General features: G+C 42.8%; 1 protein-coding gene across 1 annotated transcript in view; it reads left to right on the top strand.

Annotated features, from left to right (window-relative positions):
- Nucleotides 1-735: 735 nt before the first annotated feature.
- LOC306695238 (cadherin-2-like) overlaps nt 736-14,511 on the top strand; it is a gene marked incomplete at both ends in the record, with an annotated part of 83,081 nt that continues 69,305 nt past the window's right edge. Inside the window, 2 exons of the mRNA XM_079158434.1 lie at nt 736-750; nt 1,413-1,551. Of these exons, the coding sequence (XP_079014560.1) occupies nt 736-750; nt 1,413-1,551 (154 nt within the window). The remainder of the gene's footprint in view (nt 751-1,412; nt 1,552-14,511) is intronic.

The raw sequence follows: 14,511 nt of genomic DNA, 5'->3' as shown, positions 1-14,511 counted from the left end.
ATGACTTATCATATTTGTAATCTTTAAACTTTTTGAATTATTAAGCTTTTTGCAATTTCTTTTTAATTGGATTTCTATTTTCAGCAATGTTTCAGCAGTTCATTTCAGCTTTCAGCATTCCAACGCATTTTCAGCAGGAAATGCATTTTCTAGTTAATTATAAAAGTGTATAACGAATGCACTATACAGTATGCTTTGATTTTCTTTATCAGACAAAAACAAGGCTGAAACAGGAATGTTTGTTTTCAGCTGATCTGCTAATTACATCCTCAAAAATCTGATAAATGATCTATGCCTATGAAATATCAGAAAGTAGTCCTAAATGCACATCTGCCAAACTAAGGAGTGCATTTTAAATGATATAAAATCCCAAAAAGTAGCAATTTTATATCTTAATTATCCCGTTATTATTTTATCAGTTCATTGTTTAATTACTCCTTAGCACTACTAAGCTACTAAGTGGCTCTTATGGTGAGGATATTTTCAAATACTTTCAAGCTCAGCAGTCCTTTTTAAAGTCCTATTTGTGTGCCCTGGCATGACCTCTGGGTTCTCTCCCTCTTCACTTCACTGCCTGCCCTCTAAATTTCCCCGCTGAAGCCTGTGCAGTGTCACGCAGAAGCACAGCATCCGACCAGAGCCGTACTAAGTGTTTTTCTCCCCATTCCTTCTGCTAATAGGGGAAGAGATGAAAGCCAGACATGCCCCCCCCCCCCCTCCCTCAAACATGTCAGGATGGGCAGCGAGGATGTGAGGGTTTAAAGTTTTTAGGTTAAGTGGAAGCAAATCACACCACCCCCTCGTTGCTTCATTACTTTAATCACTAAAGAGCACCCCCCCATGCAACAACACGCATTAACAAACTGCAACAGATGCCTTTGAGTTGTGTGTGTGTGTGATGGGAGGACCTGGGCTCGAACAACGAGAGAGACAAACGTCTAGACTCTAATTATCATCAAAATGAATTGACCCAGTTGTGTGCTGCTCCTCATTGTGATTAATAACGCTCTCCTGGTTCGGACCGCTCAACAGGATTTTTGTTTCCTTTGACGCACAACACTTCTTCTGCTTCACTGTTGCAAAGTTTGCACAACAAATGCCACAAAAACCATGTGGCTGCCTAATGCAGTCTGTGCTGATTGCTTCTGTCCTTTTTCTGTTTACCCACAATGATATTCAGCCCTCTGCTTGATTTACAGAAGAAAACATTTGTTGTATTAGTGTCTTTACATTTTTCAAGTTTTGAATGAGGTTGATGGGGAAAAAAACACCTCATGGCTGTCAGGAGAAAGAGTCAAAATCATTAAAAAGTCAACAAAAATATCAGAATCACGATGTCGCGAGGGCATCGCGACACAAACTTATATGCATTCAAATATTGGAATATTTTCTTTATTCTCTCTCTCCTCCAGCTTGTTGCTCTGGGCGGAGAGGCCGAGCGCCCATTGTCAAGAGAGCTGGGGTCGTTGCCGTGCACGAGGGGCTTCACTCAGGAGGAATACGTCATCAAAGTGGACCAGGAGCTGGCAAAGGGACAGGCTGTCTTCAACGGTCAGCGCACACCCACACACCACACACCACACACACACACAGGGGACAGCTCCAGCAGTAATCCCCTGCTGTTGGGTGGGGGTTGTTTAAGAGTCCTGCTGATGTGTGAACCATAATGGAGCCTGAAGAGGACTGAGTGAGGAGATGGATTAGACTGAACGTTGACCTGATTACTACACTTTAGATATTTCAGTGACACATAACTGTGATTTAGGTACGGAGTGGTTTGGTGAAACCACTGACGAATGTTTCCGTCTTCATCTCTTTGAGATATATAATAAATGTGTCGATTGTTTGGTCCAACAAACGGTGAGATGATCACACAGATCTTTAATAAATCAACCACCAGTTTAGCCAAAGAGAAAAGGAACATCCAAATGGATTCTTCTTCAGCTGACTGCAGGCCTTTAGAAGCACGTCACTGCAGCGATCCGTCGACGTGTTGACGGACCGTGGTTCACACGAAGAACAATCAATCAGCATCTGTGCTGTGGGGGGGCGGGTTGCAGTGATCAGTATTGTTGACTGGGCTTCAGGGTATCAGCAGCAGGCCGATCAATGGACAGTGTGTCTGTAGATAGGCTGGCTTACGGCTCCTCCTCTTTGGTGATGATGCTGGTTTGGATTCCTCTGACTGAAACCCTTTGGATTTGAATGACCCTGTTTTGCTTTTTAAGTCCAACATTGCATGTCAATAACAAACCAGGAACTAGTCTTTGTACATACACAGAAATAGAAATTCAGCAAACCACAAGGACAACAAACTCTGAACATGAGGAAAGAAAGAAGATAAATATGCATATAAAAAAGTATATCTATAGACAACACGAGGAACAACATAATATGATTCATAATTACGGTGTCTGTAAATTGTCAACAATAATGCAGCAGTACAAATATGCTGTAATATGTAATGCTAAATGTAACAGGTGGCTTTACATACAGACCTAGTTAGGGCTGGACGACATATACAAACTATTCTGTCTCGTCATAGGTCATTTCATATCTCCATAACTATAACCACATCGCATATTTTCTGGTAATTCAAAAGATAAACATGGTAAAGCTTAAACCCCTGTGTGGAATTGATCACTTGATACATGAAAAGTATTTTCTCAATTTTGTAAGAACTTTAGTGTACAATAGACATAACAGTTTTAAATGTAATTATACAGAGAAAATGAATAAATACTTCCAGCTGTACACTGACTATATCTACACAAATTCAGAGTAATCAGATTGAGACCATAGTTTGATTTAATTACACTGTGGTCTTCCTGTAAGCACAGTTGTTATCAATTCCGATTTTCTGATTATTTTGAGTCAGTATTATTGTTATCAATTTGGACGACGTAATTGTGTATCGTGATATCTGGATATGTGTTTTCATCACAGCATGATTCCAGACCGAGGTGGATATCTACATTATATGTATACACCTGTCAGTGTACAGTCTATTCAGTATATACTGCACAGCTGCTAAGATTCACATGTGAAGTGATATGTACGTGTTACAAAAAATAGTATATTTAACAATAAAATCTCAGATACACAGGCTGGTTGGCCCCAATGATTCTCTCTGCAGTCCTGACTGTCCGTTGTAGTCTGGTCCTGTCCTGTTTGTTGGGCGGATCCAAACCACACCATAATGGATGAGCAGACAACAGACCGAACTATTATCGCGGTGTAGTGCCGGATCAACAGGAAGTGCGTCCTCCGCTGGGCCTAAATCCCAGAAATCCAAAGGCTTCCACAGCAGTCCGCTGTCCTCTCCACAGCTTTAACGGCGTTCAGCTCCGGGTAGTTCTGACCACGCCACAGGAGGCCCATCTCTGTTGTGTCGTCCGCAGACACCCATGGTGGGTGTTCACATTCTTATAAAACCATCTTGTACGGATTTTAATATTTAGTAGAAGAGAAACGTGCTAAAATAGTTTTGGATGCAGTTTAAAACATGTTCTACAGAGTGCCATCAATAGTCGGACTAATCTGCATCTCGTGTCTCCATGTGTCTGTCCTGGTAGAAAAGTGTGATATCTCCACACCAATGTGTTAGCCGGCTGCCTCCGCTCAGGAAGTACGTCTGTTTGCTATGGGACGTCAGCTATGGGACGTCAGCTATGGGACGTCAGCTATGGGACGTCAGCTATGGGACGTCAGCTATGGGACGTCAGCTATGGGACGTCAGCTATGGGACGTCAGCTATGGGACGTAGGCTATGAGACCCCGGGACTCTACTTCCTATGCCGAGATGCTCTGCAGTTTAACAGAAGGAGCCTGTGGTCGTGCAGGGCAGCTAACCAGTGTGAGCGTGTGACAGTGGATGAATATTAAGCATGCTTTTGCTGTCTGGAGAAATAAAAGGTCATCTGGTGGACTGGAATCAGTTTTATGCTTTTATTTTATTCTGAATGAATGCATGACAAAGAGCTGACCAGCCGAACAGGTGTTTTCTGACCGTGTGTGTCTCTCTCTCTCTCTCTCACTCACTCACTCACTCACTCACTCACTCACTCACTCACTGGAGTTACAACGCTTATCAGAATACACATATTTGATTGGCTGAGCAGCATCACAGGATACGATTAACAACACATGTGATTGGTCGGTGTGTTTCTTGGCCCGCTGAACGAGTGCCGTAAAGGCTAGAAAAGCTGTGCCGGTTAAAATAAAAGTGCTCCGTTAAAATGTAATAATTCTCTATTATGTATCCGGTTATAGGTCCATGTCCAGATACAGTGCAGGGACCCCTGCTCTAGAGCCAGTGTTTGGTTTGTCTGCTCTGGGCTACTGTAGAAACACTGGAGGAGCACCGGCTCCCTGTGTAGATATGAAGGGCTCAATCTAAGTGATTTTATTTAGCCAAGTTTGTCTTAAGCTGCTAGTGTGAAGACATTTAAAAGTGGAAGTTTGGCTGAAAAGAAACAACTTTTTTTTAAGCAAAAAATATAAATATCCTTATATTTCTAAGGTAAGGCACTGAAAACTCATTAGTATTCAAATTCAAATATTACGGCCAAATCTCCAAAACTAAACATCTCACACCAAAACTATCTAGACTGATAAATAGCACTATAGGTAAGAGGAAAAGTATGTAGCTTTGATTTTGGGGTGAACTGTCTCTTTAAAGCTCACATTGTCATGTTAATACAAATGGTTCAAAACTTAACTGGAAACTGTCTGAAAGCAGCAGTGAGTCAGGGCTCAGTTTCTGTGGAAAGGAGCAAAAAGAAATCTGTGTGTGTGTGTGTGTACTGACTATCTGTAAAGAAATACATGTGGTAGTTTGGGTGTGCTTTTCTAGCCATGATTGGGTGTTTGTGTGGGTCATCTTCCTGTGTGTCATTGTGGGTTTAGATGTGTGAAATACTTGTGTGTGTGTGTGAGAGTCAGACCGAGGTCAGCGGCCATCCTGTACTTCCTGTGGAGTGCAGCAGGGCTGACGGCTCTGACTTTCCCGTTTTCCCATCCATCCTTCCTATTCAGGCGGTTAGTGTGAACCAGCGATGCGGCTGCAGGTCAGCGCTACCACAGACACGGCCGCGGAAAACCCCCATCCCCATCAACGAGCCAGCAGACACGGAGAGCATTCATCTCCCCCACGTCCTCCCTCCAAATCCCCCTCTTTTGTTTTTCTCTCCCTTTCTTTTCCCGTTCCGTACTCTTCTCTTGTCATGCATCTTGTCATGCAGGGGATTGCCCTAATTTATTCTAGCCTCATATATCACTGTCTAACCGCACAGCCGGATTCGGGAAAGGGCGGCCGATATACAGAATTCTTTCTTTCTTCCCCCCCCCCCCCCTCTCTCTATTTGAATCAGTCCCAGTCTTCTTTATTTCCCCCCCCTGTCAATTGACTACTGCTCTTGCATTGTTTTTTCTCAGAGGGGCTTATTAATGTCTTAGCAGTGGGATGTTCATTGCTGTTACATGTTTCGCCTTCTGCACCTGATGTAATGTTGAATTTTGTAGCAGAAAGTACTCAATTTGTACCACTCCGAGGTGGTAAATTATTCATTTGATTTTGGATGGATGTCCGTTCTATATCAGCAGCTCTTTCAGATCAAACATATCTTGACGACCAGTTTGGTGGTGGGTAGTAGGGATAAAAGCATCATTAATTTTCTGGAAATTCTGTTGATTTATAGGTAATATAACCAGATATGCATAATATCTGATAGACAGGTGCTTCATCACATTGATGCTGTTAATCCAGTGTTGTAAAATAGTCCATCTCATTGGATTGTGACATTGACGGTAGCGGCCTAAATGATGCTACAGGGATGGCAACAACAGACAGAAGAGTGTAAATCTCCTCTCCTCATGAGACATACAGTCATATCGCCCAACCTCACTGCCAGCCAGGTTGAAGTTGGAACTGATGTGGATTCGTTGAGGGTCAGAGCACCACCCTGAAGACAAATTGTCAACTTTATTCAAAGGATTATCAAATTTGCCTGGCACAACCGTATACCCAGTGTGATGAACTTATTGATCTTTATGACCCCGAGACTTTATCTCTGGCGCCACTATCTGGTCAAAGAACACAGGCCAAGGGCTATCGCAAGCATCTCTGTTCGGCCCTTTGTGTTGGAGTGGTAATAGTGTTTCGATTTTATATAAGCGACGTTCATTATATGTTTTCTATGCAGATGATGCAGTCTTTTATAAATGGTGGAAGGTAGTGTTTGTAAACGGAAACACATCCAAACAAGCTGATTACCAGGATGGAGAAGTATATCAACATTCTTGTCTGGGTTCATAACATAGTCCGGAGGAGCTCCGTGGATTTTATCGAGCTGTATTCATTGTATCTAGCAAGACGCACTCGGCTGTTTACTCCAGCTGTATGAACACAAAATAAACAGATTTTGCTGTGATTTAACTGCAATAAATGGACAAAAAGGGACTCCGAAATAACTACGTAGTGATGCCGATTTGTAAAAAGTTTGAATTCATGTTTTGTTAGTTTTTTTTTAGGTTTCTGCCAGCACCAATCAGGAGCAGCGGCCGTTTATTTCAACGCCATTGGTCAGAGAAGAGGGAGTAGGGCTCCTTCTGTCACAGCCAATCAGGGGTCTATTCATGTCATCATCATCATCATCATCATCATCATCATCATCATCATCATCATCATCATCATCATCATCATCATCATCATCATCATCATCATCATCATCATCATCATCATCATCATCATCATCATCATCATCATCATCATCATCAATCTATATATGATCAAACATCACAGAAGCTTGTAAATGATTCTATTCTCCCCAGTGATTGTCTTTTCTCTGTGGTCTCTGAGCCGGACTGCTGGAATGCAGAGGTTGTAAACACAACCTAGCAACCAGGAATTACCCACATCCCAATCCGTGAGGAAGGAACACGGACACATTTTATCTTGTTTTTACGCTCATCACTTTGCTGTTTCTTAATTCTGATGAGGGGTTGTGAGATTGATATCGCAGCTAGAACATGAAGATTTACGAGGACACGTCTGCCATAACATGATGAAATGACAGAGTCCAGGTCTGAATGAGTGACTGGTCTCCCCTCTGATTCCTCTGGCTGTGTGAATGAGACGTCAGTCAAGGTCAGAGAGACAGGAGTGCGTGCGTGTTTGGTGCAGCTGCAGTTCTGTGCGTGTGTGTGTGTGTGTGTGCGTGCGTGCGTGCGTGCGTGCGTGCGTGCGTGCGTGCGTGCGTGCGTGCGTGCGTGGTGGAGCAGCGTTAGCACTGTTACCATGTAGCCATTTAAGCTAATTACGCCTGGCGAAGATAATGCATTCGGTCGTGTGTGCATGCGTCTCTCTGTCCACGGCTTATCTCACATACTGCTAGACCCATAAACCTGACAGTGCTGACGTAGTGCTACGCAAGACTAGTCCGTTGCTTTTTTCCCGTCACACCTAACCACATCTGTGTCATAATCCCCCCCCCCCCCCCCCCCCCCCCCCCCACACACACACACACACACACACACACACACATTCCGGGTCTGGCTCTCATTATAACGTCTGTATGTTGAACTGACAAAAGCCAGGCAGTGCCACTCTCAGCTCCGTGTGTGTGTGTGTGTGCTCCCACGGGTGCTCTTCCAGTTGTGGTTGTTCATGTTCCACTAAATCCTGTCCTCCCATTTGTCTTTTCCCCCCTCCCCTCTCCATCTCTGTCTCTCAGCCATTTTCTGTTAAATGAATGATGGCTGCATGCCTGACCTCACATCTGACTAATGAGTGTGTGTGTTTGTAGGAGTGAGTGAGTGACTGTGTGCACGGATGAGTGATGGAGCTCAGGGTTGTGTGGGTTCCTTCACTGTTAGTATGAAGGGGGGATGCTATTCATCTGCTGTTTGCAGAAAAGATGGATTTCCCCACAGCTTAAACACACGATTAGAGGAATAAAAGGATTTAAGTAGCGCTTCAGAACACTGAATAGACTGATGACTTGACTGGCGTGTTTTCTGAATTAATAAACGGCAGTACAGCATATGCAGAATCCGTTGCCACTGGTCATCAGTTTTTAGCCACACTGGTGTTGTTGCTCTTGGGATGGCAATGTTGCTTGGTCCATCACTTTGGTGTTGACTAAAAATATCTAGATAATAATGCTTTATTGGTCCCCAGGGGAATATGCAAAGGCAACACAGCAGTATGTAAAATATATATCCATAAATTAAAATGAGCCCCACCCTTACCAGCTGCAACATTAAAGTGACAGATGCATTAATGCATCAATAATTATAATCCAATGATGTAATATTATGCAATAAAACTGGCAGTGGGTCTCCAGGTGAGTCACTCCCTCTTGGCCTTCTCTTTGTTGTCAGAGATCAGGCCAACATGTTAGGGATGTCACAAGAACCCGATACTTCGGTACCAAGTCGTCCCAAAAAGTGTGACGGTACTCAAGTTCGAGACTAACGGTGTCCTGGGGACGATAGAAAATGTCCGTGATAAAGCTGCATTGTGAACAACAGCGTAGGATAACATACAATTGGTTGTATGATGTAGTATCATGATGTGTTCAAATGTAATCCTTAAAAACTGTGCAATGCATGTTGAAGTACATGGTATTTGTTTTTTTGTATTGCACCATTGTACCCATCGAATTGGGTATCAGGATTTGTGGAATTTCTTTGTTTTTGGTATTGATTACTACATTTCTGGTATCCAGACATCCTCAGTGGTGGTCGAGTGAGACGTGTCTACAGAGTCCTGCGTGTTCAAGGACGTCTGGAGGGGATGATTGACTGTAGTTCTCAAACAGCGTTGGATGTGTTGTGATTAAGAGCTTCCATTATTTTCTGTGAAGAAAAAGTAACCTACAAAAACAAGCACATTAAACTGCAAAATGCTCTGCCAGTGTAAATGGCTGATTGTGTGTCGCATCCTTAAGTCTAGTCTTTTAGCAAGGGGACATGGAGGCCGTTCCTCATAAGGTTTTCTGCGTAGAATACGCTGACACTGAGGAAAACACACTCCTCAACGTTCGCTGACTCCGCCAATACTCTCCATCACGACCCACTGGTGTTTACAGTTCTGCTACGTCGCATCCCGACACCTGAAATTTAGGGTGATGCCCACGTCAGTTATGGCATTCAAAACAGCTTTGCCTGACTGCGCTGTTGGATAAAGATCTTAGACCGCAACAAAAGAGAGTCAGATATTCTTTAAGCAGACAGTAAACTTCACACAATGCAGGATTCATACATACATCTTTCCTCCTGCCACAAGTACTAACAGGTTTTTTTTGCAGCCAATCGCAATCTATCTGCAACAATTATTTGTATGTGTTTTGTCCTACATGATACAGCCTAGCAGTGTACTGTTATGCTCCTTTTCCACCATAATGACTGCGTTAATGTAATGTTTTTTAAACACGAGAAATCCAATTAAAAATAGACAATAGAATCCTTCCTCAGTGCCAGTAGATGAGTTTGTTTTTTTGGGTGTGCTGCATTCAATGTCGCAAACGTGTCACAAAACAGGGTTTGTAAACAATAGAAAGCAGCATGGAGGCCTGTAAAAATATTACCCGTTACTTATTTAATCTCTTTTTAAACTCAGTGGCAATCATTTATAATGTCCAGGCGCTGCTTTGAGAGAGATGAGATGACAATGAGCAAGAAGTTGTGGCGTAATTTAGTGTGTCCACCCATCTGTCATGTTTCTATCACTGCAAATCGGAGCTGGAGCCGATAAATACTATGACTACTGCAGAGGGATTTGTCCCGGGGATGAATGCTGATTGTAATGTTTACCACTGAGGACAAAAGCCAGATGTTAGTGGGTGTTGGTAGCTTTGTTGTCCAGTGGGAAAAAGGCAAAGCTGGGCAGTTGCCATTGTCAATTATTTTGAGGAATTTCCAACCATTTCTTGGCTAACATAAAAGTAGGACGAGCAAACAGCTCAAAGTACACCCCAAAATAAAGATTAAAGTATTTAAGCAATATTTGTAGTGATATTGTTGTTACAGCCAGAACCGGAAGCAGACAGCACTGTATGTGTGTAGACTCGCGTACACAGCGGCATCTGTTTTAGAGACAATGGTGAAGCTGTTGTTTGCGGGGTGAAAAGTTCCATTAATGTATATACACACACACACACAGTTTTCTTCAAGGGTTTTTAGCTTTGGAATGTGGAGGAGTGAAATAGAGATGCAGTACACACCTGTCACTCACCGTAAGCCCCGCCCTAAAGCATACCCTGCTTAATGGTCTGTTTGACTCTAAATGGACCATCATGTACTAAATGAACATCATGCTGTATTGAAGAAGACTTGAAACTAGAGATTGAGACCATAAACTCATGTTTACAATGTTTACTGAGGTAATAAATCAAGAGAGAAGTAGAGTCATTTTCTCATAGACTTCTATACAACCAGAGGAGTCGCCCCCTGGTGGACATTAAGGTAAAAAAGTATAAAAAAGTACTTATAAAGTTTCATATATAGTTATATTATATATACAAAAACTATAGTTTGTTGTATTTATGAAATTATAGAGCAAGAATAAAGACAATTCGTGACATTTTATTGCAATAACAATATCAAACTCTTATGAAGAGGAGAGTTTGCCGCAGCAGTTGAGAAATCGCTCTTTTTCGCTCATCTCCAGCGTGATACTTTTCAGCAAATGTGTGCTTGTTCTGGAAGTGTCTTTCAACATTACATTATGGAGGTCTGCAAATCATAATTAGCGACCTGCAGGGAAAGGTCCTTGACAGCGACGTAATAGGATGTGACGCACATTTTAGTTGACAAACTATTAAAATATTTTTAATTTTGGCGGCGTGTCCAGCGACATTATCAGCCCTACGGAGCGGCCGTCTGAAGTCACGGTTAGCGGCTTTGAGGAGGACGGACACAAAACGGAGGACTTTCCTTTTCTTATTAATGCTTATTTTGTTCTGCACAACTATTGTGAAGTCCACATACATAAACTATAAAGGAACTAAACATTGATTGCTCTCCAGAACGACAGAGACAGAGCTACGAGTGAGAGACGGGTGTTGACCTCATTTATTGATCCATAAGTAAACTTCTAGTAAACTTTTATGTGTTTAAGTGTTCATTTTAAAGTAAATGTGATGTGAGAGAGAGATAGAACAAGACCCACAGCGGTGTCATGATTAAAGACTACTTTATTACTCTGTCGTATTCTTTTTAACCAATCTACTTCCTGTTTACACCAGCACCATCATGCCCAGTGTATGTGAATAGTCACGTGATATTCGTTTTCAGGCGTTTCAGTCTGGACGGAGATCATTTAGAAAATGATGCTGAAACGCCGTGTGGACGGAGATCGTTTTTGTTTGTTAAAACTCTGTTTTAAAACGAAAACGTAGTAGTGTGGCTGTAGACACAGGGAGCCGCAACAGAGGGACTGAAGAGCCGTTAGGGGAATGACTTTGTGTGGTGTTGGAGAGGGGAGCAGGCGGAGACGGACTCCATCAGGCCTCTGTGACGGGACCTCCGTGTGTTCACACTTAGACAGGTCTATCTGTCTCTGTGCTGTCACTGATGGCCGCCATCTGGCCCGCGGCCTCATAGTGCCGCTCACCCTCCCTAATGCATTGTGTGCGCTCCCTTGTAAACCCAGGAGAACAGAAGTGTGTGTGTGTGTGTGTGTGTGTGTGTGTGTGTGTAAAATATTATCAGCAGGGCCTGTCACGTTCTGTTAGGGCTCTGCTGCCATCATCCTAGTCATTGTCCTGCCTAAATGAAAACACATCAGCACACACACAAATACATACAGATGTTATACACGGGATATGATTATGTAATATGGACAGGTGCATTGGAAATTTACTTCAGTTCAGTGTTCTTTATTAAAAGAATGTTGGAAATAATTTCTTTTCATTTTTTAATTCAACAAGCTATTTGTTGTGTTTTTGCTCAGGCTGTCCTCAACCAAAGAAGTCTTAGTCGACTAATCCATTAGTTGATTTAGTCAACAGATGTGTTAAACTGACTTTAAATCTTGTGTTTACCACAGATGTGCTCATAGGTTTCTTGGAATAAGTCAATCAGCATGAAAAGATGACTAATCGACTAAAGAAATCTTATTTGACGAAGACCGAACGTCCGATTAATCGACTTATAGGCAGCCCTAATTCTAGCACTATCGCAGGTAATGTTATTGCAATATTCAACAAAGTTATCACGTATTTTCCTCATATCGCGCAGCTCTACTAAATATAATATATCATTATGCTTTTTACAAATTTGTTTTCTAACTCTTGAAGCCACATTAAAGTTCAACTGACACCCCAAAGGGGTATGGACATTTAACAATTTAAAAGGTCTGATTAAGATATATAATCAGTTTTGTATTTTTTTACATGAATAAACATACTGAAATGTTCTGAGAGGAACATTTTACTGCGTGACTATAAACCTGTCTGTGCTCTCCGGTGGTCAAACACAGTGTGTTTCGTAGTGACCTCAAACACATCTTTGACACATCAACACACTTTACTGTTCCATACACAAGAACATCATTGGTCTGCTTAAGTCCTTCAATGACCTCCACTAATATGTGGCTTCTAGTCAAACCATCATTTCTCCAGAATCTTAAGTGCATGCTGGGTCGTTGGTGGGCGGGGTTCTTTAATCTGGGACGACAGCTTCCATAGGCTCTTCACCAAAACACACGCCCAGCCAGGAGCTGTGTGTGTGTGTGTGTGTGTGTGTGTGTGTGTGTCTGTTGATTCACAACACATAATCATGTGGCTTTTTCCTCATTATGGTCCCTCCAGTTCTCCTGCTTTAACCCTTCCCTGAGCCTGATGGAGAGACATGCGGAGTTACACTTTGAGCAGTTTAGAACACTACTGCAGTATGTCTGTATGGAAGCTGCGATCATTTATTACAGTCAGTGTCTTTAAATCAGACTTAAACAAGGAAACAAGTTTCCAGGGTGAAGGTCACTATTGGGGGGGGAAATAGCTTTTCCCAGTGCACCTGCAGGAGGAAGAGAAGACAATCTAAAAAGTCAGAATAATCTTTAGGATATGACATATGAAGTTCTTGTACTTTGGTCACATGATGACCCCCAAGCCAGTTTTATTTGCCGAAGAAGGCTGTGGGATACAGTCAAAAGCTGTAGAAGAAGCGAGCAAGTGAACCTTGAGTTTAGGATACAGCATTTATCAACCATTATCGACAGGGTTATTTTCCCAGACTTGACACAGCTCCTCCGGAGCCACAGCAGACACAACATGCCAATTATGATTATGTCATGAAATGCTCAGCGGGAAAAAAGGCATCCAATGAATTACAAAATGTAAATCAATGTAGATTAAAAAAGTGGGCCCATTTGGTATGACGTGGGCTCACAGTTTCAGACCGATGTGGACACTTCCCCCTTCTCTTCCCTCACACATCCTAATGTACCTAACTAGAACACAAGTGGGACCGGCTTCTCTTCCAGACTCCAGGTTAAAACCCTCTTCTCACCTCCATCATTTTGCTCGACATGGCATCTGCCCTACATGTTGGTAAATCAATACCAGCTCCCGCATAGCTATGTCAGTGTCATAGTTATGCTGTGTCACATCCACTGCTTCTAACCTGCCCAAAAATAACACTAGGGATATCTAATCCACGCTAAAAGACAAAGCAAACGCGTCGCCTTGATTTGATGTGATGCTTTGACACGTGACTCTCGCCGATGGAGGCTTCAAATATCAAAAACCCAAATGTTTTGTCCCGGTGTCTGGAGCAGCGAGGTGTGTCCCATCTCTGGGGTGGGTAGGCCTGGCTCAAGAAGGATTATAGGATTGAGGAGGAGGAGGAGGGACGAGGGAGAGGGAGTGACTGACTGGTGGGGGAGTGGTTGATTTTAAGATGATGCAATTTTCCAAGCCAGCATTTATTACATCCATAATCCAACTGTGTGGTGTACGGCTGTAAACAGCCCTCGCCCACATTGTGTAAAGTCTATGTATGTATTTATATATATGTATGTGTGTGTGTGTGTGTGTGTGTGTGTGGTGGATCAATTAGGACAGGGCGACAGCTGTCCTGAGAGGATTAGCTCTGTATGTCTATAGTGTGCATGTCCCATCGCTCCTCATATGCAGACAAACACAGCTACAGGCTGACTCTCTAATCTTCCAGTCATAATCACTAGCATGCACTCACTCCAAAGTTTACCCTAAAACCTTCAGTCTTGGAGTCTCAGGTGGACTCATAAAGTGTGACTCATAACCTGCTGTTAAAGCAAAATAATAGCAGATACATAAATAATGTTGCATGGCGTATCGATACTAAAAAGGTACCGCGGTACCCGTACGTTAAAAACGATTTGGCATATTTTTAGTATCGATACCTCATTAAAGCGCTCGATCAGAGCGCACTCACTGTTCCGCTTCCTGTCATGCTGCCGGCATGCATTGACTGCAAGGGGGCGGGGCTGCCCAGCGCTCACTCACAGTGAGTCATCGCAGGGGA

Source organism: Pholis gunnellus (assembly GCF_910591455.1).
Source record: "Pholis gunnellus genome assembly, chromosome: 4".
In the NCBI taxonomy this organism is placed as follows: Eukaryota; Metazoa; Chordata; class Actinopteri; order Perciformes; family Pholidae; genus Pholis; species Pholis gunnellus.
Note: the sequence above shows the minus strand (reverse complement) of the source record. Positions and strands in the feature narration are given on the sequence as shown.